Source organism: Cheilinus undulatus, linkage group 5, assembly GCF_018320785.1.
Source record: "Cheilinus undulatus linkage group 5, ASM1832078v1, whole genome shotgun sequence".
Taxonomy (NCBI): domain Eukaryota; kingdom Metazoa; phylum Chordata; class Actinopteri; order Labriformes; family Labridae; genus Cheilinus; species Cheilinus undulatus.
The window spans coordinates 42,197,234-42,218,444 of record NC_054869.1 but is presented as its reverse complement, the minus strand read 5'-3'; the positions used below and the strand labels follow the sequence as shown (position 1 = coordinate 42,218,444).

Genomic DNA, 21,211 nt, shown 5'->3' with positions numbered 1-21,211 from the left:
GACTTTTTAATGATGGAGACTTTGTGTAGTGTAATTGATCGGTTGGTGTTTCAAAGGGGAAGTCTCTGCTGTGTATCTACTGTAGAGCTGCAGCGTAGGAAGATGATGGGAGGGAGGAATTGATTATTTTGAAAAAAGGTTGTAGGAGGCATCAGAAGTCATGCTGATAACTTACTCCTCCATCAGAAAATAACAGTGTGCATGTGCGTGCTTATTAATTTGTTCATTAAAGCATGTTTATACAGTTCAAAAGCCTGTGAATATGTTGATGTTATCAGTATGTGTGGTTATCTTTATGCATGCTGATGTGTCTGTAAGGCACAGATAGTTTCTAAGTTCTCACCCAGTGTGGGCTAACTTCATGCACAGAAGTCAATTTGAAAAAGGATTGAGCTGAAATCCCCACAGGACGATGTGTGCGATGTTTTATTAACACAACTGCAGCAGAGGAAAGTCAAATACAGTGCTTCCTTTGGAGTAAATGAACAGAGATCATGCATCAAATATGCATCAGATGCAGTTTGCATGAACACATTTTTTCACATTTGATCAAATTTATAAAAATCAGACATACTGATGTTGCACACTGTCTTCTACTATTGTGAAAATTCACTTTGACAGTGGTCTTAGCAAGTCATGGGGGAAATGCTTCAAAATCTTCTATCATCTTTTTTAATAAGAACAGCTCCGGGATGCTTTGAGGTCCTCTTTTAGAGTCAGAGGAAGTATTTTAATTCTACTGTCTTGCATTTAAGATATGCTTCATTTCCCACGTCTGACAACAGCAGCACTCTGACTCATGGTGCATTATTAATCAAGGTTTTTACTGAGCGTCTTAATGCCTCTCTTTAGTTCTGTGCAGTTAGAAGAGCCAAGCTTTGCTTAAATCAAGGGAGTGCATCTACAGAGATTCACAATGATATCTTGGAGCCAATTTTAATATTTCTCATCTGTTCATGGTGCTATGTAAATCAAGGCAACGTTCAAGATAACATTATCTGCACTTATAATGTAATCTCTCTAATGCTTTATCAGAAGAAACTTGTTCAGTGAGTAAGAACTTGGAGAAGAAATCTGAAGTATTTATCGTCTTCTTTTTGTGGTGTTTGGTGCAGGAGGTTCTTCAGATGGAGACCCAGATGGGAGGGAAGCTTCTGGATGAGCCAAAGACTCTGAACTTTAAAGACAGCACACACAATCTGAGACTGTCGATCCATGATGTTCCGCACACACACTGGAAGAGCAAACTCATCGCCAAGTATCAGGTAAGATGGAACTAGGCACACAAACTTAACCAACACAAGCCAACAGTGTAGTGTAAGGTATGCAGCATGAACCAACTTATTTTAGTCCCTGTAGTGTGTACTCACTTCTAAATTCCCTCTGATGTGCATTATTCAGTAGTATGCTGCATATTTTCCTGGATAACATGGGTGTAACCCACCTTACTCTGCCTCTAGTTTGCTAGTATTTGTTGTTTTTTTATTTGTTGTTGAGGCAAGACTCTCAGGGTAAAAAAAGCTCAGAAGACAGTGTAAAAGAACATGGCGATATTTGGCCTGATTCCTACTTTCCGACTGCAGTCAGCAAAGGCACAATTTTCTAAATAAGGATTATCTTGCCAGATATTTACTGGTGTGTTAAGAATGATTGCCAGTAACTGCCAGCCTTTGTTTATGAGTTACGTTTAAAGTGTAAGTAAACCCCTAGCCAACTCCGCCCACTTCAGACTTTTGAAAAATGCACAACAAATGGGCAGTTTGGTACTGAGAAAGAGGGAAAGGATAGGGTTTCCCAGATGAGGTGGGAGTGACAGTGACATCCCCTTGCCAGAAAGTGACACACAGTCCAGCAGCACTGCTGCCACCTTTTAAGGTGGAGGATTTTCCCCTCCAGAGTCCCCTGAAGCAGGCTGTAGTGTGGTGGTGGACCGTGGTGGTCCTGAGCCCTACCTGTTGACTCTGAATGGTAAAGATGGATAGAGGCGGTAACATGCTACCTTTTATACAAAGTTTGTGACATTTCTTTGTCACATAAGCCATGCCTTTTCAGAAAAGATTTTTCTAAGCAGATGTCTGTTTGAGCCAATTAAAAGCCATAAAATGCTGATTTGTATCAGTTTGGTGCAAAGTCCAGCTGAAAAAATATTAAAGTGATCACTGCCTCTTTGATAATTTAAAAAAAAAAAAAAAAAAAAAACGTTTTAAAAACACTGGCAAATTACGTCGCATCTGACAGTGGTCTGCAAGAGGGGACATCTGAGATCAGCAGTCTGCTGCCAGACCACTCTCTTTTGCCTCCAGGGTGCTTTGCTACTGGACAATACATGACAAAGTGCGCTGTAGGATGCCCTCTGATTAAGTTCACTTTATGGCACACTTACAGTAGTGAAGTGAGGAAAAATACCATAAAGGAGCATAAACTCCTGGGTATAAAGTTCATTTTCACTGACATCCTCACTTGTGTGTTATTGTGAGTAAATGGTTAAATAGTTCATATTTTTCAGTTTTGATTACAGAGGTATAGTTGGTAATGATTCATCTTAACCAGGGCTTCTAACATTTCCCTCAAAATATATGACAACTTTTTGAGCTCTGGTGTCCCACCACAATCAGCAGGTGTCCTTTTATTATTTTTATTCCTGGGGTATAATAGTTTGGGAATTTTCATTAGTTTTTAAATTTATTTCATTTTCACTTTCTGTGTTCAATTTCAGTTTATTTTTGATAAGATTTTACTGCTGGTTTGTTAGTTTAGTTTAGTTTTTATTTTGCAAAAATGCTTCATTTTAGTTTATTACCTCCACCAAGGAGGTTATGTGATCGGCAGGGTTTGTTAGTTTGTTAGTTAGTTTGTTTGTCAGCAACATAACTCAAAAAGTTATTGACGGATTTTGATGAAATTTTCATGAAATGTCACAAATAACATAAGGAAGAATTGATTAGATTTTAGGAGTGATCTGGATCACCATCTGGATCCAGGAATTTTTTAAAGGATTCTTTATTATTGGGAGACAGGGGTTAATGACAGAGGTCTGTGCTCTCCGAGTGCTTTTCTAGATTTTATTTTATTTTTTTAGTGTTAGTTTTAGTTTTTTGTGGTTACATGTCAGGGCTGAGTGAACATCATGCACTTTTAAAAAAGATATTCATCAGGCTACTCTTCCCTTATCATTTTATTTTATTAAATTTAAGATGATGTTTGAATACAACTCCAGACAAAAAAAACTACAACTGTGTGAAGTCTTAACCAATCAGTTCTGGCCATTTTACACTCCCCAGACCTGGGTGTAGGAGCCAGTCAGTATGGTTGTTTCAAAGACTAAAACTAGGATATTTTGTCTCTATTTTTTTATTATTATTATTCTTTTTTTTTAGTTTTTTTTTTTAAGTGCACTATACAGGTTATTTAGTTTTCATTTTTTGGTTAAGCTTAGTTTTTATTAAGTTTCAGTTAAGTAAAATGATCATGGATTTAGTTTTAGTTAACTATAGTAACCTTGATCCCTACCCTTCAAATATCCTGAGTCTGCTAATGAGATCGTTTCTACAAGTATGGGATGAACTTGAGGCCTAATGGCATCATCTCCAAAATCTAATCCTCCTAATCTTTGAGTCAGAGCGGGAGTGAACATTTTTGAAAATCTTTATGAAAATCCCTGGAAGGATTCTTGTCATGAGAATGGCCCATATGGACAACCCAAAAAGATCACACTTTTGGCACTGGCTGAAAGGGCAGAAGCACAGAAATGTGACCTGTCATTTACCTGCTAAGTTGAAAAGTAAAGACCAGGCGTACACTAACAGATTACTAGTGAAGCAGATAATATGAGCTGCTCTGATTTCACATCTGACATGCAACACTATCCAATCATCTGACAAAAATCCTCCCAGTTGGAGGTCTATTTAAGCTGCAAGATTTCCAGTCTGTCCTTCTGCTCTAAGATCTTTAAATGGGTGCATTTTTTCAAAGTTCATAGTTATACTTTTATCCAAACAAGACACATCTGTCGTAGCATCTTGCCGCAGTTACAGCTTGGCTGTTTGTGGTGTGTGCAAAGTTTTGGTCCCCACTTAAATCAAGTCATATCCTCATGAATTATAAAAAATTTTAAAAAAAAAGGTCGCTACCTCTGAGATTTTCAAAAAAATAAGTGAAGCCTTCATATTTTATTGATGGAAAACTTTAATTAACCTGCCTCAAAACTCAAGCATCTACTCTGTCTTCTAGGAGATCCCGTTCTACCAGGTGTGGAGCGGCAGTCAGAGAAGTCTTCATTGCACCTTCACCTTGGAGAGACTGAGCCAAGCCACCATGGAGCTCAGCTGCAAGCTTTGTGTACGGCAGGTGGAGGGAGAGGGGCAGATCTTTCAGCTCAGCAACACACTGGAGGAGGTGAGTTAGTCAGATGCACATATCATACTATAAGTTTTTTTGGCTGATGAATGCTAAGCCTTATTTTTACATATGCACTACCTGCATTGCTTGTTTACATTTCTCCCTCAGTGCAGAAAGCTTTCCCATAGTTTTCCCGTCAAATTTGGTGAATTATCAGGAGTTTTGAACAAGTATGGATTGGGCCTAAGAGAGAGATTTCATTCTAAATCCTTCTACTGACTTCTTATTCCTCCAACAGAAGTCCGAAGGTCTCGAAGTTTTCCTGAGTCTGTCAGACAGTCAGTGTTCCTGTCATGCTTCTATGACTCCATTCAATCATTCATAGCGGGGCTAAAGGGTCACATAACACGAGTGGAATAGCTCATCTTTGACTTTGCTTGTAACCAACCAACCGAATGAGTGAGTTTGTGTATGTGACCAGATTTTTTGCAGAGATCTCAATATTTTTGCACCGTCTCTGCTTAAATCCTCCTGTGGTGTTAAAAAGTGACAACATATGGTCTAGAGTTTTTAACCCCAGAGATTGTAACTGCAGATGATGGAGTCGTCGCAGTTGCTCAGGAAAATAAGTGACACTGAAGTCTGGAATGTAGAAAAAAATTATCTACTGGAGTTTGAGTTGCTGCTTGTCAGAGTTGCATTAAAGCTTCAAGGTGTTTTATAATGCACAGATGCTTATATGAGATCATAGCCTACACTCTGCAGAAGCACTTTACCTCGCCTCTCCCTCTTTTGCCATCTGTCTCAGCATTCTTAACACTACTTAAATGTCTAGAGCCTGAATGGTACCTGATATTTTGGGCCATAAACTTTGATTTGAGGTTTTAGATAACTGTGGGTAAGCATCTTTTATCCAGATGTGTGCTGAGTTGAACATTTAACACTCAGAAAAACAATGTAAATACTTTTAAAACTCCAGATGGAAGAGCTATCAACAGTGACCACCCACATGTTTGGCAGCCATGGGTCTGGAAGTAAATCTCCCCATTAAAATCCTCCACTGACATTTTAGAAAATCCTTAAATCAATCTTTTAGGTCCTGGAACTCAGCCAGCCAGCGAGCAGAAAACTTGTTACTATAAAACATTTGATTTGGAGCAAAGACAGGATGGGAAGACAGAGGAAAAGGCAGCAGTAAGGCAGTTTACATATTTCTTCCAGGAGTAAAGAAGCTACACATCACACAACACATTGTTTCAGCCTGAAAACACTGGGAATAATTGCTTTACAAACATACAACTTTTACATGGATCGTCTAACTACATTTATCTTTCTTGTAGTTTTTGTATTGTTAATAGTAATGCTGTAATATATTGTGGTTAGTTTATATATTATAGTAGCTTAATAACTTTATTTATGTAGCACTAAAATGCTCTGGCATACATGCAGAGTAAGGTAAGATCAAATCTTAACAGCTCATACACACAAAATAACAAGAAAAGACTGCAGTTTATTTAGTGTTTTACGTACGAGGTGTGGCTATTAAAACAATACAAACGCTGTAATACAATTTTATTGAACAGAAACATTTTGCAGTGTCTTTCTCCTTCGGTCTCCTCCCCTTCAGCATCAACACACTGCTGCATTCAGGTCTTCCTCTGATCAAATCAGTGAAGTAGATCTTCTTCGAACAGTTGCCCCAGAACCTCTATCTTTTCTTAACTTCTGACACAGACTCTAAATGTGATCCTTTGAGCACAGATTTGATCTTACATCTTAGGACAAAGGAAAAAGTCTCACAGTGCTAGACCAGGAAAATAGGGAGGGTAAAGGACTTGGATTTGTGTTTGGGTCAACTGCTTTACTAAGAGCACAGTGTGGGCTGGTATGTTGTCCTGATGAAGAATGAAACCATTTTCCACAATTGTGGTCACTTTCTTTAGACTTTTTCTCATGGTCATCTAGATTGATTCAGCATTGAGCCTTCTGGAACCCACTCCTCCAAAATTATACCCTTAATGTCAAAGAAAACATGGCCTTATTCTTCGTCCTTTGTGATGACGGTGTCTTCCGATGCATTAACTGCTGTTTTGTCTTAGGATCATATTGGAAAATTCAGTTTTATTGCATGTAATAATTTCTTCTGAAAAATTTGGGTTTCCTTCAGTTTGGTTCAAAATGTCTCCACAAATGTGCATGTGATTCCCCCTTTCATCAGGAGTCAGAAGATTTGGGACAACTTTGGCACAGACTTTTGTCATGTTCAAATTTTCCATATAAAATTTCCATTCCTCTACTGAGTCATCATTTCAAATGATTTTTTCCATGAGTTAAACATTTTCAGAGTTTCTGATGTGCATGGGCGCCCATGATGTTCATCAGCTTAGCCATCTTCTCCGCCTTCACAAAATCTTTTGTGTCGGTAAAACACACACGCACACGACATGCAGTGTTCCCCATATAGCTCAGTTAATGTATGAAAAGATTTGGCTGTTGATGTGTTGCTCAGCTTTCAAGATAATCATTTTCCAATGCTTGAGCAAAAGCATGTGCACTTCAGTTACAGCTAGCAGGGAACTAAAGATGTCACTTATCAGAAACTTGCAGCAGTTGTACATGAATACCCAACCTTAAATATATAGAACTCAGTGTGAATATGAACCATGTGGTTTTATCATCATAAGTGCAGTCTTGCTATACCTCGTATATCACAAGGCAGGGCACACACTGTGTGTACCGGCATAAACTTCATATTTAGCAGAATGAGCCATTTTTTTAAATTAAAAATAAGTTAACAAATAATTATTCCTCATAGACCAATGTGGGTCAATAAATTGTTTTCCCTCTGAAATAACTCTTATTATTTGTCTGGCCTGTCCAGGGACCCTTGTACACATTCAGCCTTTCAAATGAATTCATCCATGTTTGCATCCAAACTGATGTGAACAATACTATCCGTGAACGAATCTTAGAACAGCATAATTCAGCACTTGCAGAAGGTACTGGTGCATGTGAAATAAGCTGTGATTGGATGTCAGGTGCAGCTACATGGATGTAATCAGTCTCTAATAGGCTACTCACTTTCAGAACTGATCTAGAATCAGTAGAGAGTCGTCCAGTGATTAAGGGGAAGGAATTTGAGTTTCCAAGACAACAAGTCTAACCAATTTAGTTGGACATACAGGATGCCCCAGCTATTATGGGGCTATTGGCAACTCTGACTAGTTTTTATGTGACATGCCTGTTTGGTATTAATGTATGTCTTTATTCAGAGAGTATAGTGGATAGAGTTGGAAACTAGGGAGATAGGAAGTGGGGGATTACATGCAGGAAGAGAGCCACTCACTGGACTTGCGTTGAGGACAAGAGATCCAAGTAAAAGTTGTGCAATTTGCCCATGTCACTTTCTTATGCATTTATTAAAACATCCAAAATTCCATCCAGAAAACCTTCTAATGAATGAGAGAAGCCAAACAGCTTTTTAAAAAGGTGGGGTTATAAAGTAGTGCAGTATGTGCACATGAAAGATTAGCACTTTGTTTAGAGTAATGACTGATTTGTCACAACAATAAATACTTCTTTAAGTTGTAATCCATCTAGTGTAGGTGGTACCTCATCTAAAAAATAATGACCATGATCAAACAGCATTTTTAGCATGGAGGGGAGTTACTGCTGGACGGCTAAAGCAGTATTCACTGGGTCTCTTTATGAGCATTAAATAAAATGCCATCGACCCTGAAATAGCCCACAATGTCATACATGTCAAACTATGAAACCTGAAAAAGGTTTAACTGTTTATTATGTCAACTAAAAGTCAGAAATGTCCCTCTGAATCCGTCACTCAGGCTGGAGCAGCAGAGAGCTTTCTGCTGTAAATTGGGGCTAAGTAGTCGCAGCAAATAGTAATCACTCACATCAACAGTGGCAGTTGTTGTTTCCCTCTGTCAGGCCACATTCATTACAGCGCTGCCTCCTTTCAGAGCACGAGTGGCAGATTAATGGGATGAAAGTTTAGAAAGAGACAGAGATCGACAGCAAGCGGAGAGAGCGAGGGAGGTGACGACGATCTTTGTGTTCACTTCTCTCCCGTATTAATGAAGAGATGTTTCTGTGATTGGTCACAGCAAGACAAGCAGCAGAGAGACTAGCAGAATATCTACGAGGAGGGCCGACATACTGATGAAGATCAGAAAGAAATATGATGGATTTGACAATGCTGCTATATTCATCCACATTATGATGCACATTTTATTTTTAACCATTTCATGATTGAAACAACAGAGCTAGATTCATTCAGTTTGCTTTCTTTTATATCTTAGGACCCCTGATTGGCAAACCACTAAAAAATACTCTCATACTTCATACTCTCAGCTTTCTGGGTCCACTTTTTCCTTTCAGTAACATCCTTTTTCTTCTTTGCTGTCCTTGGTATCCCCCTTTGCATACAGCTCTTTTCTTCCTCAGTTCTGCCTCCTGCATTTTACTACTAAGGCTTCATGTTAATGATATGGTAGAAAGTGTGTTGTCTGTAACATACCTGTCAGTGGATCTATTTAGCCTAGAGATCATGGAGTTTGCTGGGGATTAGAAATCAAACCTTGTCTGTTTTGGATGGAAGGGCTCTCCCTTGGTCCGCTGAGCTTACATGAGCTGTACCAGGGGCCACATGTGATTGCAGCGCAAGTTTAGTAGAAGCATTTTGTTTGAATAGAGGCTTTGTGAAGTAAGAATTACAAGCTCCAATTCCAAAAAAGTTGGAGCGCTGTGTAAAATTTGAATGTTAACAGAATGCAGTGATTGTCAAATCTCGTAAACCCATATTTTATGCACAATAGAACATAAACAACATGTTAGATTTTGAAACTGGGACATTTTCCCATTTCATAAAACAGCTAAGCTCATTTAGAATTTGATGGCAGCAACACATCTCAAAATAGTAAGTGTTACTGATGAAAAGTTAATTGGCAACAAGTCAGTAACATGGCTAGGTATAAAAGGAGCATTTTAGAAAGACAGATTCCCTAAGAAGGAAAGATGAGTAGAGGTTCACCTATCTGCGACAAACTGCATCAAAAATTGAGGACAATTTTAAGAAAGAATTTTCCTAAATGTAAAACTGCAGAGACTTTGAATATCCACCATCTACAGCACATAATATCATCAACAGATTCAGAGAATCTGGTGAAATCTCTGTGATCAAAGGACAAAGCAAGATGTCAATATTGGATTCTCGTGATCATTGGGCCCTCAAGTGGCACTGCATTAGAGAAAGGCATGATTCAAAGCATGGGCTCAGTAACAGTTCCAGGAGTCAGTGTCTGTCAACACAGTTCATTGTGCCCTCCACAAATGCAGTATCATGCAAAGAAGAAGCCACAGAAAGCCTGCCATCTTCTCTGGACAGAAGCTCATTAAAGATGAACTGAGGCTAAATGGAAAACTGTTCTGTGGTCAGATGAATAGATTTCTTTTTGTAAACCATGGGCGCTGTATCCTAAAGAGGGACCATCCAGCTTGTTATCAGCTCACAGTCCAAAATCCTGCAACTCTGATGGGGGCTTGCATTGTTACCTATGGTGTGGGCAGTTTACACATCTGGAGAGGTGCTATCACTGCTGAGAAGTATATAGAGGTTTTAGAGCAACATATGCGCTCATCCAGATGACGTATCTTCCAGGGTAGGCCTTGCATATTTAAGCCAAACCACATACCACATCCATCACAACAGCATAGCTTCACAACATTCTGAGTGCTGAACTGGCCCCCTGCAGTCCAGATGTTTCACCAAACATTTGGAACATTATAAAACAAAAAAATAAGGCAAAGAAGACCCAGGACTGTTGAGCAGCTAGAATCCTACATCAGACAAGAAAGGGACAATATTCCTCTCCCAAAACTCCAGCAACTGGTCTCCTCACATGCCAGATTTTTACAGACTGTTGGTAAATAAAGAGGGAAAATTCTAAAATGAGCTAGTATTTTTTCACGAAATGGTAAACTGTCTGGGTTTTTTACTTTTTTCTCTTGAAAAAAAAAGAAAGAAAAATATGGGTTTATGAGATTTGAAAACTACTACATTCTGTTTTTATTGGCATTTTAAGCAGCACCCCAACTTTTTGGGAATCACTTGACAGAATATTGCAGAATTTATAGATTTGTAAGATATTCCTGAGCTGCATGGCATCGGTGATCTTAAATCATCCATCTTGATTGTGAATTATTTTTTCATACAGTTAATACGGCTTGCCAGTGGGTGGCAGTGTAAGGGATCCACTGAAGTGGCTGATGTGAAGAGGTTACGCTGTACAATAACCCTATTTTCAATTGATTAAACTCTTCAAAAAACTGAACAACTTAAATTATAATAACTGTTGTCTTTTTTTTTTTTTCCTCAGGAGGTCCAGTGCATAGACACGTCCCTAATGGATCCTGCCAGTAACATCACGACTTTAGTGGGACCCCATGCCTTCCGCATTCCTTTATCCATCAGACAGAAGCTGTGTGGCAGTCTAGATGCACCGCAGACAAGAGGCAACGACTGGAGGATGCTGGCCCACAAACTCAACCTTGACAGGTGACGCACACAAACTCTCATGTACCTTTAAAAATGTTTTTTCTCCTGTATGCTTCCCTCAGGCGCTCTGCTGGGTTGGGAACATCATTTAGCCAGAAAAAAAAAACTCAGCTCAAGGTGGCCTCTATCCCTTTTTTCTTTTGAGCAACAGAAAAAAAACAGCTGATATTTGTGGATTCCAATGTGACTTTTGCAAGACAAGTTCAGATGGTATCACTGAAGTGAGCTGAAAGGTGTAATTCTTCAAGATTAAAACAAAAAGGTCTTGAATATGTTTAACTTTTTCATGATATTCTGACGTGTTGAGATGCACCTGTAGATAGAAACATGACTTAATCACACAGACAGCAGTAACCATCTGCTACTGCTCATCTTTCCTTAGAAATAAAAACATCTGCAGATGTATTCTTCATACTTTCTTTCTGAATAAGTGCTGCTGGACCTGAATGGCTCTGATTACTAAAGGTGCATTCGTCTATTTCCATGTGACTCACAGGTAGCATCTTTAGCATCCTCTCCCCAGATGTTTGTCTGGATGATTCAGTCTGCAGCTTCATTTACCAGCAGCCTCCGAAGCAGAAGCAGACATTGAGAGGATAATTGGACGCAAGTGCACCTCATGGTCCCGACGGGCAGCCAGTTTATGATGTAGTTTGTTAATGTGGGCAAAGAATATTCCCAATCCGTGGGTGAAAAAATAGACAGTTAGCCAAATTGTTGTTTACTTCCACATTTCCGCTAAAAGCTGCTCTTCAGCAGGAGCACGATATAATGGTCTAGCATGAAAACACCATCTTTTCATCCTCTCTGCTCCTGTAACCGCCACATCACGTCTCTTTGACTTCAAAGTATGACTCAGAGCCGTTTCTCCCTGCTCTGCTTTGATACTTTACATGCACGGAGAGCTGTGTGCACTTCCGCACAGGCACACAAATGAATAATTGTTAGAATTTGGTTCATTATTCTGGCAAAGCCAGTAAAGTAATACTGGAAATAAACACACATAAAAAGGTGGATCTTCTTTGAGTTCACCAAACAGCAGGATGCTCCTTATCACATCCTGCAGACAGACAGAGCCGGAGACCCAGAGAGAAAAACAAAGTAATGAAAACAGCTTATTAGAAGTTGTGAGTGAGGAGAAAATGTGTGAAAAAGAGAAAAAAACTGCATGTGTAGGGGTGGACATGAGGAGAGGAGTGATGGCTGTGTTTTAACTGTGTGCCAACAGAACAATCAGAGGATTTAGAGAGGAACAGAGAGTCCCTTTTTATCCACGTGTGACTCAAATCTGATGGCTTCTCTACCAAAGCAGCACTGGGATCGTTGTCAGTGATGGCTCAGAGTCAGACTCTTCTCCTCCATCCATCGTGTACTTCACTCTCAACAGCAATGCCTCTGAGCTCGCTGGCACTTTTTGTGCTTTAACAATCTCAGATTGAATTAATTTGCCTAAATTTCTTTGAAACAGTTGAATTAAATAAACATAATGGCACATGTTCTACTGATGATTCACTCTTCACATTTTATAAGGCCTGAAGTCCCTCCCTGATAGATTATCTGCCATGTGCTAGTCCAGGTGTCAAAATAATCTGATGAGATTGTGCTATCCGACTGGGTTTAAATCTTGAAATTGGTTGTTCAGAAGGATGTGAAATGGGATAAGATAAGAATATGAAGCAGTCCATTTAGATTTTTTATGGATTCTGATCCAAGCAGAGAATTGAATTTAGTCAGAATGAAAGGAACAAATTATCATAAAACCTTAAAGTCAAACAAAAACGCATATTTACAGTGATCTTGATTAGGGGTTAGCCGATCCAACACTCAGCTCGGTATCAGTCTGATACTGGCCAAAATTACTGGGTCAGATACAAAAACAAACACTTTTATTCATCCGATCTGTTCCTGTAGCTTCTTTCTTGCACCTTTGTCAGAGTGTAGTGACACACTGAGACCTTAGGGTGTCACTACACTCTGAAGAAGGCATTAGCTGATACACATTTGTGTATTTTTAATGTTTCCAGCCCTATGAATTAAAGGCCTTTTACATTTTTCAATCCATCTTGAGTGCATGGACCTGGATTCTTATTTCCAGTGTTTTTGGTCAGAACTTTTACATGCCTCCTATACAAACTAATGACTAGAGCCTGAGCTGGACTCTTTTTTTAATCCCGCTGGATTTCTGACCATTACCGCCCGCTCCTGTAGAGCGTGCCATCCACTCCAAATCACACCTAAGCAGGTGTGTCAAATCCCACCTGCATCCTGCACGGATTCTGAAAATCCACATTGGATATTAAGAATAACAGACAGTGCATTTAATTTAAAGCAATTTTGAGTCAGTTCAGCACCACCCTGATTAAGTTTCCTTGTTGAATGAAGGAAACCCAAAGAAAACAACCACATCCTTGTCATAACGGCGCCACACATGGATTAAAAAAGCAGCTGGGGGTCTCAGACTGATTTAATTCCTGGTTTTTCTTAGTAATAGCAAATGTCAAAGTAATATTTACTGACCTTATTTGCACATCACTTTTTTTTAGTCGTACAGAAGTGAAATTGTTTCCTGATCTCTGGAGAGCTTGTGCATCATAAAACTGCAGTGCATCCATCAGCTCTCACAGACAGTAGACTCATTTTTGCTGTATTTATGCTTGGCTATTACCCTCCACATCATTAGATGCTTTACGTAATAAGACCAGTTTGCATGAAAAGGGTTGTTTTTCCCCAAATAACAACATAATGGCTCAGCGTCTCTGCGCACCGGTGCATATGTGCAGTGACTGGCCAACAATGTGAAGGGAGAGCATTACAGCTGTGCCTTTTAACTTATTTACAAAGTTTTAGTGCACTTTTTTTTTTTTCTGGAGCTTTAACAAAGCATCACGTGGCGACTCTGCTGTGGGATGCTGGCTACACAAAGACACACCCATGTTCAAATAAGTTAACACAGCACTAGCGACTACAGCTGACAAAACAGCAATTAAACCATGATTTCTTAAACAGCAACGTGACACATGTCCTTGATTTTGTTTATATTAGCAGGGAAAAGTGCTTATTTAAATGCCAAAAACGGGTGATAATATTTTCCTGATCACTGAAAAGTTTGTGCTTTGAAAAAAATTGCAGCACACCTCCATCAGCTCTCACAGAAAATGGGTCATCTCGACTTTATTTATGCCGTGCTTTTACCATCCTTATCAGATGCTTTACGCAATAAGGCCAATTTGCATGGGAAGGGGTGTTTTGTCCCTGATCAACTGCATAATGACTCAGCATCTCTGCGTGACAGTGTTATGATAGGCCAACAGCACAACAAGAGGAGCATTAAAGCAGCACCTTTTGACTTATTTAAAATTCTTTAGAGATTTAACAAAGCTGAGTGAAGACAGACCCTCATTCAAACACGTTTACACTACAGCTGACAAAACACCAACACCATGATATTTCGGTGTATGATTCTAACACCAACACCCTGAATGATGACTCCATACAACATTTGGGGATTTTATAGAAAATCTGTACATATTTATGATTTTTTTTATGACACCAGTTTTGCATCAGTACACCGAAAAGTCTTTTGGAAGGTATCAAAGGCAATTGGAGCAACAGTGTGGCATGCAAATAGACACAGATACACAGACAGACAGACACGCTGCCAATTATAGTGGTAAGATAATGGAAAAATATTGTGAATATTTTTAGACTTCAACAAAAGAAACACACAAATGAGAGATACATAATACAACAAAAACAAGCTCTTATGTGACCTAGCTTTGTGCTTTGTCTTCATATATGAACTTTATGTTGGACAAATATCCATGACCTAAGCATTTAATCTCATAGACAAGGTGGGGCAGGGCCGTTCAAAGGCCTTCAAACAGGCAAAGAAAAATAGTTTACTGCACTTGAAAGACAATGAACAACAAGATACTAAAATTAAGATAACTCTGTGATACTGACAGTCATCCTCTCCCTGTTTTTTTAGGTACCTGAACTACTTTGCCACCAAGTCGAGTCCAACAGGTGTGATCCTGGACCTGTGGGAGGCTCAGCACTTCCCTGACGGAGACCTGAATGAGCTGGCCGCTGTGCTGGAAGAGATGGGTCGCTATGACAGTAGCCTCGCCTCCATGACAGCAGAACACTGACAAAGAAGATGACGATTACAGAACTCTGGAGAAAATTACATGAGAACTCTCTTCAGTCGACGCTGCAGCGAGGACGAAGGACAAAATAAGAAGTTGACAACATCTTTAAATGTCGTGGTTACCATTCCGATGAGACGAACTCACGCTGGTGTCCAAACTATGTCTGTATCTGTGTTTATTTGAGATATCTGCAGTGTCGTCTGTGACCAGAGAGAGAAACCCAACCTACAAACCGAGTCGATCAGGAACAAACCAATCATGAAACGCCTAAAAAACAGACCTTGTTAAGTGTAACGCTATCTGTTCTCCTGCTGTTACTTTAAAATGAGCAAAGCAGATGAAGAAAACAGAGGTACTGACCTTGGAAACCTCTATAGGAACGAAAGAGAGTGATGGAGAGAGAAGAGATAAAGTGATTACGGGGGAGTGGGAGAAGGTAAAGTGAGGATAAAAAGAGAGAGTGAGTTAGATCTGCTTTAGTCAGACGAGAGCAAACAGAGGGAGAAGCTAAACTGATTACAAGAGGGAGGGAGGACGTAAACATAAAATGATGGAAGGAGCCGCAGGTGATGATCTGTGCGAACAGGATGGAAAAGAGATAATGAGAGAGGAGAGATAAAGATGTAATCCCTTTCTCCTCCTGCGAGCCTTGGCTGTACGTGTCTGCCAGTACAGTTTGTTGTCTTTAAATCGTTTCCTAGGGAACACTCTATGTATTCTGCTGTCCATATGTGTGGATCATTTCCTGCTTACAGTCTGCTAGACAGTGAGAGTTAATCAACCATCCTGACCAGAAACAAGCCCCACACTATGGTTTCTATTTTTATATAACACAAGCAGGGCTTTTTAATTTCTTTTTTTATCATATACAGTTCATTCAGAGAGTATTCAGTCCACCTTATATTTTGTCTAATTAATCTACACTTTGTACCCCATGATGACCAAGTAAAAATTGAATTTTTGGACAACTTAAAAAAGTAAATATATATCACCTCGGGTCTTTTTGAATATGATGCAACAAGCTTTGCACACCTGTCCGTGGGATTTTCTGCCGTTCTTCTTTGCAAATCCTCTCAAACTCAGTCAGGTTGGATGGGGGCTGTCACTGGACAGCCTTTTTCAGATCTCTCCAGCGATGTGCAATATAGGGTTTAAGTCAGGGCTCTGGCTTGGCCACTCTAGGACATTCACAGACTTGTCCCTAAGCCACTCCTATGTTGTCGTGGCTGAGTCTTTTGGGCCACTGAAGGTGAACCTTCGGCTCTGAGAACTGCAGGACAGGTTAACTCCTCACATTGTTCCCTGACCATCTCCCAGTCCCTGTTTAAAAAAAAAAAAAAAAAAAAAAAAAAAAAACACGCCCACAGCATGATTCTGCCACTACCATGCTTCACTGTTGAGATGGTCAGAGAGGCCAAACAGTTCAATCTTGGTTTCATCAGACCAGAGAATCTTGTTTCTCACAGTCTGAAAGTTCTTGAAGTGCTTTTTTGCAAACTCCTTTCATGTGTTTTGCACTGAGAAGAGGCTCTTGTCTATCCACTCTGCCAGATCAATGAAGGGCTGCAGTGATGGTTGTCCTTCTAGAACTTTGTCCCATCTCCAAACTGGAGCTCAATCAGAGTGGCCATCATGTTCTAGGTCACCTCTCCTACTATGGCCCTTCTTACCTGATTGCTCAGTTTGACCTGGTGACCAGCTCATGGATGAGTCCTGGTTGTGTTAATTTGCTATGATGTGTATTGCAAGCTGTGAGGCCTTCTATAGAGGCGCGTGCCTTTCCAAATCATGTCCAATTATTTTAATTGACCACAGGTGAACTCCAATCAAGGTGGACAAACATCACAGCAAAAATTGAGAGAAATGGGAGGCACCTGAGCTAAATTACAAGTATTGTTGCAAAGGGTCTGAATTTTTACGTCAATTTGATATCTCAGGTTTTTCTTTTTTAAAGAAAAATGAATTAAAATTTTTGTAGCATCAGGCTGCAACATAAAAATGAAAAAAAATGAAAGGGGTCTGAATACTTTCTGAATGCACTGTAGTCACTTTATAGATTGTCTCAGAAATATAGATATTAAATAGTCCATGTCATGTTGCAGCTCAAAATACAAAGTCAGGGGGAGCTGAGCTTGTCGTCCACTTGCCTTTAACTTGTGCCTTTTAAATTTGCTGAACCATAACAGGTCGAACTCTCTCAGAAACGAAAAATACAAATTTCATTTGACTTAAAAAGTGATTAAAAGTCTACATAAGTATGTGGACAACATGCATTTGCACATGATAAAAGTGTAGTTTTGGAAGAAAAGATGTGAACACTTTAAAATATCTACACACTGTTAGCATTAATAAAGCACTGGTAAAGCATGACAGCAGCACTGGTAAGTCTTACAGCAGTGATTCCCAAAGTGTGGCCCATGCCCCCTTAGGGGGGAACCACAGCTATGGCGGGGGGGCTGGATAAAAGATAATGCACATCATTCTGCACTGCTAGACAAAATATGATAAACTTGTTAGAGGACTTCCATGTAATCATTAAGGCTAACAGTGAATCTGGGGGCTTGAAAATATTTTCATCTGCTGAAAGGATCCTGGCAGATAACATTTAGGAACCACTGGATTGTGGAAATAATAATCAATACATTATTGACATGAAATGCTTTATTGATATAGCAGTAGTGACAAAACTTAATCCAGTGGTTCCTAAACTTTCCCTCCTCCCCCACTTTTGTCTTAAGTGATAAACTGTGGTCAAACATAAGCATCAGTTTTAATTGTTTTCATTGCGTAAATCCTGGCAGAGTCCTCCACACGAGTGCTTAGCACAAGGCATTTATATAAGCTATACATCAGCGTTTCAGCATTATTTTAGCTTTTAATGTGAAAATGTAATTCTGACAACCTCAGAGCAAACATGGCCTCACACCCCCTTACATCTCTGCAATGCCCTAACCTTTACCAGAATCCTAAAGAAACTCTGTACAAATGCTTTACTAATATTTACTTATTTTAGTCAATTATTTAATAATGCCTTATTAATAAGGTATCTATTTAGTAATACAAAAAAATGTATTTTGAAAAATTTTGTTTAAAAATGTTTTAAATGATGAGTTAACTATTTGCTTATGCTTTTCATGTGCAAATCAAATTTTAACAACTTTGGAGCAGATATTGTCTCACGGCCCCCAGAGATCTCTGGTGCCTCCGAGGAGAATTTTGGACCTGCAGTCAGGAACCAATGTCCTAACCCTTACCCATACCATAACCTTACCCCTTTAAAGTCCCTATAAAGTGAAATGCCAAATTAGCATCTGAACACACTAGATATGTGGAAATAAGGTAGCTGTAAATGTGAAACACTGAGATCTATGTGTGAGTAGTTTGGTTTTATTAGAGCAACCCCCCCCCCCCCCCCCAAGTCAGTTCATCTCAGTACAGTCTGTTGTTGGCTGATGTCATTGCCTTCATTCACACAGATCATTAAAAGTAACATAACAGAAAGATTTGTGCCAGAAAACAGTAAATTTAATCCCCAACTTTTGTCTTTCTGCTCTGGCACAGAGTCAGGCAGCTGTGTTAGTGAGTGGGCGTGACTTCAGCTTATTCAAGCAACCCGCCCACACCATCCTAGAGCAGATTTAACTGCCTCATTTTCCATGGGTTTGAAGCTTAATTTTATAAACTTAGAGATGTTTTTCATGACTGAAATTTGGCCTGGTGGTTCATAACATAGTGTCCTGTCATACAACAAACCTAAAATAAAGATTTTTGTAATCAGTTTACTGGGACTTTAAGAATGCTTTACTAATATTAGTAACTTATTTAATAATGTTTGATAAATGATGACTTACCTATTTACTAATGCTTTACTAATGCAACAATAATGAACTTAGAAATTTGTTTGAAAATGTTACATCAGTTATTAATACTTCATAAATGTTGAGTGTGGGTTCGAGTCCAGCCTGTGGCACCATTTCCCGCATGTCTCTCCCCCACTCTCTCATCCTTATTCTATCCCGGTCCTTCTCTATCAATAAAGGCAGCAAAAGCCTAAAAAATATATTTTTTTGAAGAAGTCATTTTAAAGAAATGACTTAATAAATTTGTCCAATTTTACAGGTCATTGTGAAACGTCAAACTCAAAGTTTTAGGGTCAGGAAACATTTAAATCAAAGTCAGTTCATCTCTGCAGTGATACTGCTGTTAAAATCCCACTGGAAGGAATGAGTGGTGCCTGATGGGAAATTTCAGCTTTTGCTGCCGCATTGAGTAAACCAGCCTATCATGTGTTTGGCATGGACAAACGGGGCTTGTTTCTGGACAGCTCAGAAGAAAGGGTCAGTACGCAAAACGGGAAATAAGGTTAAAAATACAGGAGATTTAAATATACAGAGTAATATGTGATAGCTAATAAATACAGCTGATATCATCCATTACTGCTAAATGTTACAAATATACAGCTTTTATCAGTCATATTTTCATTTACTAAATATATATATCTAACAGAAAAAATATATATATTTCATTCATATTTTTCCGTTCCTGAATACAGGGTGTGTATTTCTTATTTGTGATCACCATGGTGGCTTTGATCACTAGCGCCATCCAGTGGCTCCTGAAGAATGACAGCATTTTTTTTTAAATTGTCTGAAATGTGTAAATACATGATTATCATGCTCATTCTAATGACCTTGTATTAGCATTTTTTGTGTTATTAACATTATGATATTTTTGCCATTTTAATGTCTTTTGATGTGTCAGCAGGTTAAATCTGTAACATATCAGTTAGTTGCCCTTTGTCAACAACAATCTTCTGACAGCAACTAGCATTCCAACTCATGGTGTATTTGTTGATAAAGTTGTGATTCAAAGCCTAAAATACGATACCAACTAACAGGGGCTCATGTAAAATGAAGTGTAATATATTTGTGTTTAACAAAGGCTGGCGCGCTAATGTTAGCATTGACTCAGGTTGACAGATGAAAACATCAAGCCAGCGGCGAGGAAAGAAAAAACAGCCTTATATTTAGTTGCTTTGGGATAGTTGTCAGAAGTCCCAGGGGACTTGAACTCACCACAAAGGGCAACAGGAACATTCAAATCAAAGGGAAAACATGTAAAATATTAAAAAAGCGGAGTAAAGCTACTCTGAACTAGGGAGAGATGCCATATGAAGCTGACCATCACGTGTAGAGGGGAAGTTGTAAAGAAAATATACAAAGCTGAGAAACAAAAGGCCGAGTTTGCTGAGGTACAAAAGGTCAAATCTTTCCTCCCCGTGACACATTTCATCTTGTGGTTGCCCACACAGGAGGAAACCTTGAGATATTGATTTTCCACATTGATTTTCCTTTTTGTTTGTCTCTATGTGAGTTAAAATCTGACCTCTTGTATCGATGTGAAATGAAGACGCGGAGGCCTCAAAAGAACAGATTTTTTAATTTCAGACAGCCTTAATGAACTAATTGGAAAGATGTGCGGTTAAATGACGGAGTGGATGTTTCGTATGTGTTCAACTGCTGATGTCAGATGTGAGGAATCAAAGGGAAGACTGGTGTACATTTTTGAGGATAAAAGCCTACAACATCAAGCCATCAATTTAGTTTCAGAACAAAGATGAACCCAAAGGTCCTGACATCATCTTTCATACAGTGTGATCATAAATATGTCGCATCTACTTAAATGTAGGAGACAAGATCACATATTCACTGCATGTGCAAGGACACAATCAGTGAAAAGATGTAAGTCGCCAGTGCGTGTGACTTTAATGGTGATCCTTGCCGTGTGTTCAGTCTGCAGTTTACCAGCAGGATCGACTGTTTGTGAGAGGAGACGATAGGCCTCCACAAGGTGATGTGAAAATGAAGAAAGTAGTGTTGAATAATCAAAGTATGTACAAATATTTTCTATGCGCAGTATGTACAGTTGTGTACTGTCAGCTATATTTGGCAAATTTGAGAATTTAAAAAAAGAGCAGTACAGTTAGATACTAGTTTGTATGTTTCCAGTTTTTTATTTAAATTTTTGTTCCTGTTTTGTAAAAGCGGTGTCTACTATGCAAACTTGGCATTGGTTATCATGATAGAAGTCTATAACTAGAGCTGTAAGTGCTTGTAAGTGCTTTTTTTATTTTACTATCAGGGGTGAT

The 21,211-nt window shown here is 39.1% G+C and overlaps 1 protein-coding gene across 2 annotated transcripts in view; it reads left to right on the top strand.

Annotated features, from left to right (window-relative positions):
* Positions 1-18,460, top strand: part of si:ch73-72b7.1 (netrin receptor UNC5C) — a 403,146-nt gene extending 384,686 nt beyond the window's left edge. For both annotated transcript variants that reach the window (XM_041788199.1, XM_041788198.1), the window contains 4 exons: positions 1,116-1,265; positions 4,231-4,395; positions 10,734-10,912; positions 14,901-18,460. In XM_041788199.1, coding sequence (XP_041644133.1) covers positions 1,116-1,265; positions 4,231-4,395; positions 10,734-10,912; positions 14,901-15,063 — 657 coding nt within the window. In that variant the 3' untranslated portion in view covers positions 15,064-18,460. The remainder of the gene's footprint in view (positions 1-1,115; positions 1,266-4,230; positions 4,396-10,733; positions 10,913-14,900) is intronic.
* The last annotated feature ends 2,751 nt before the right edge of the window (positions 18,461-21,211 follow it).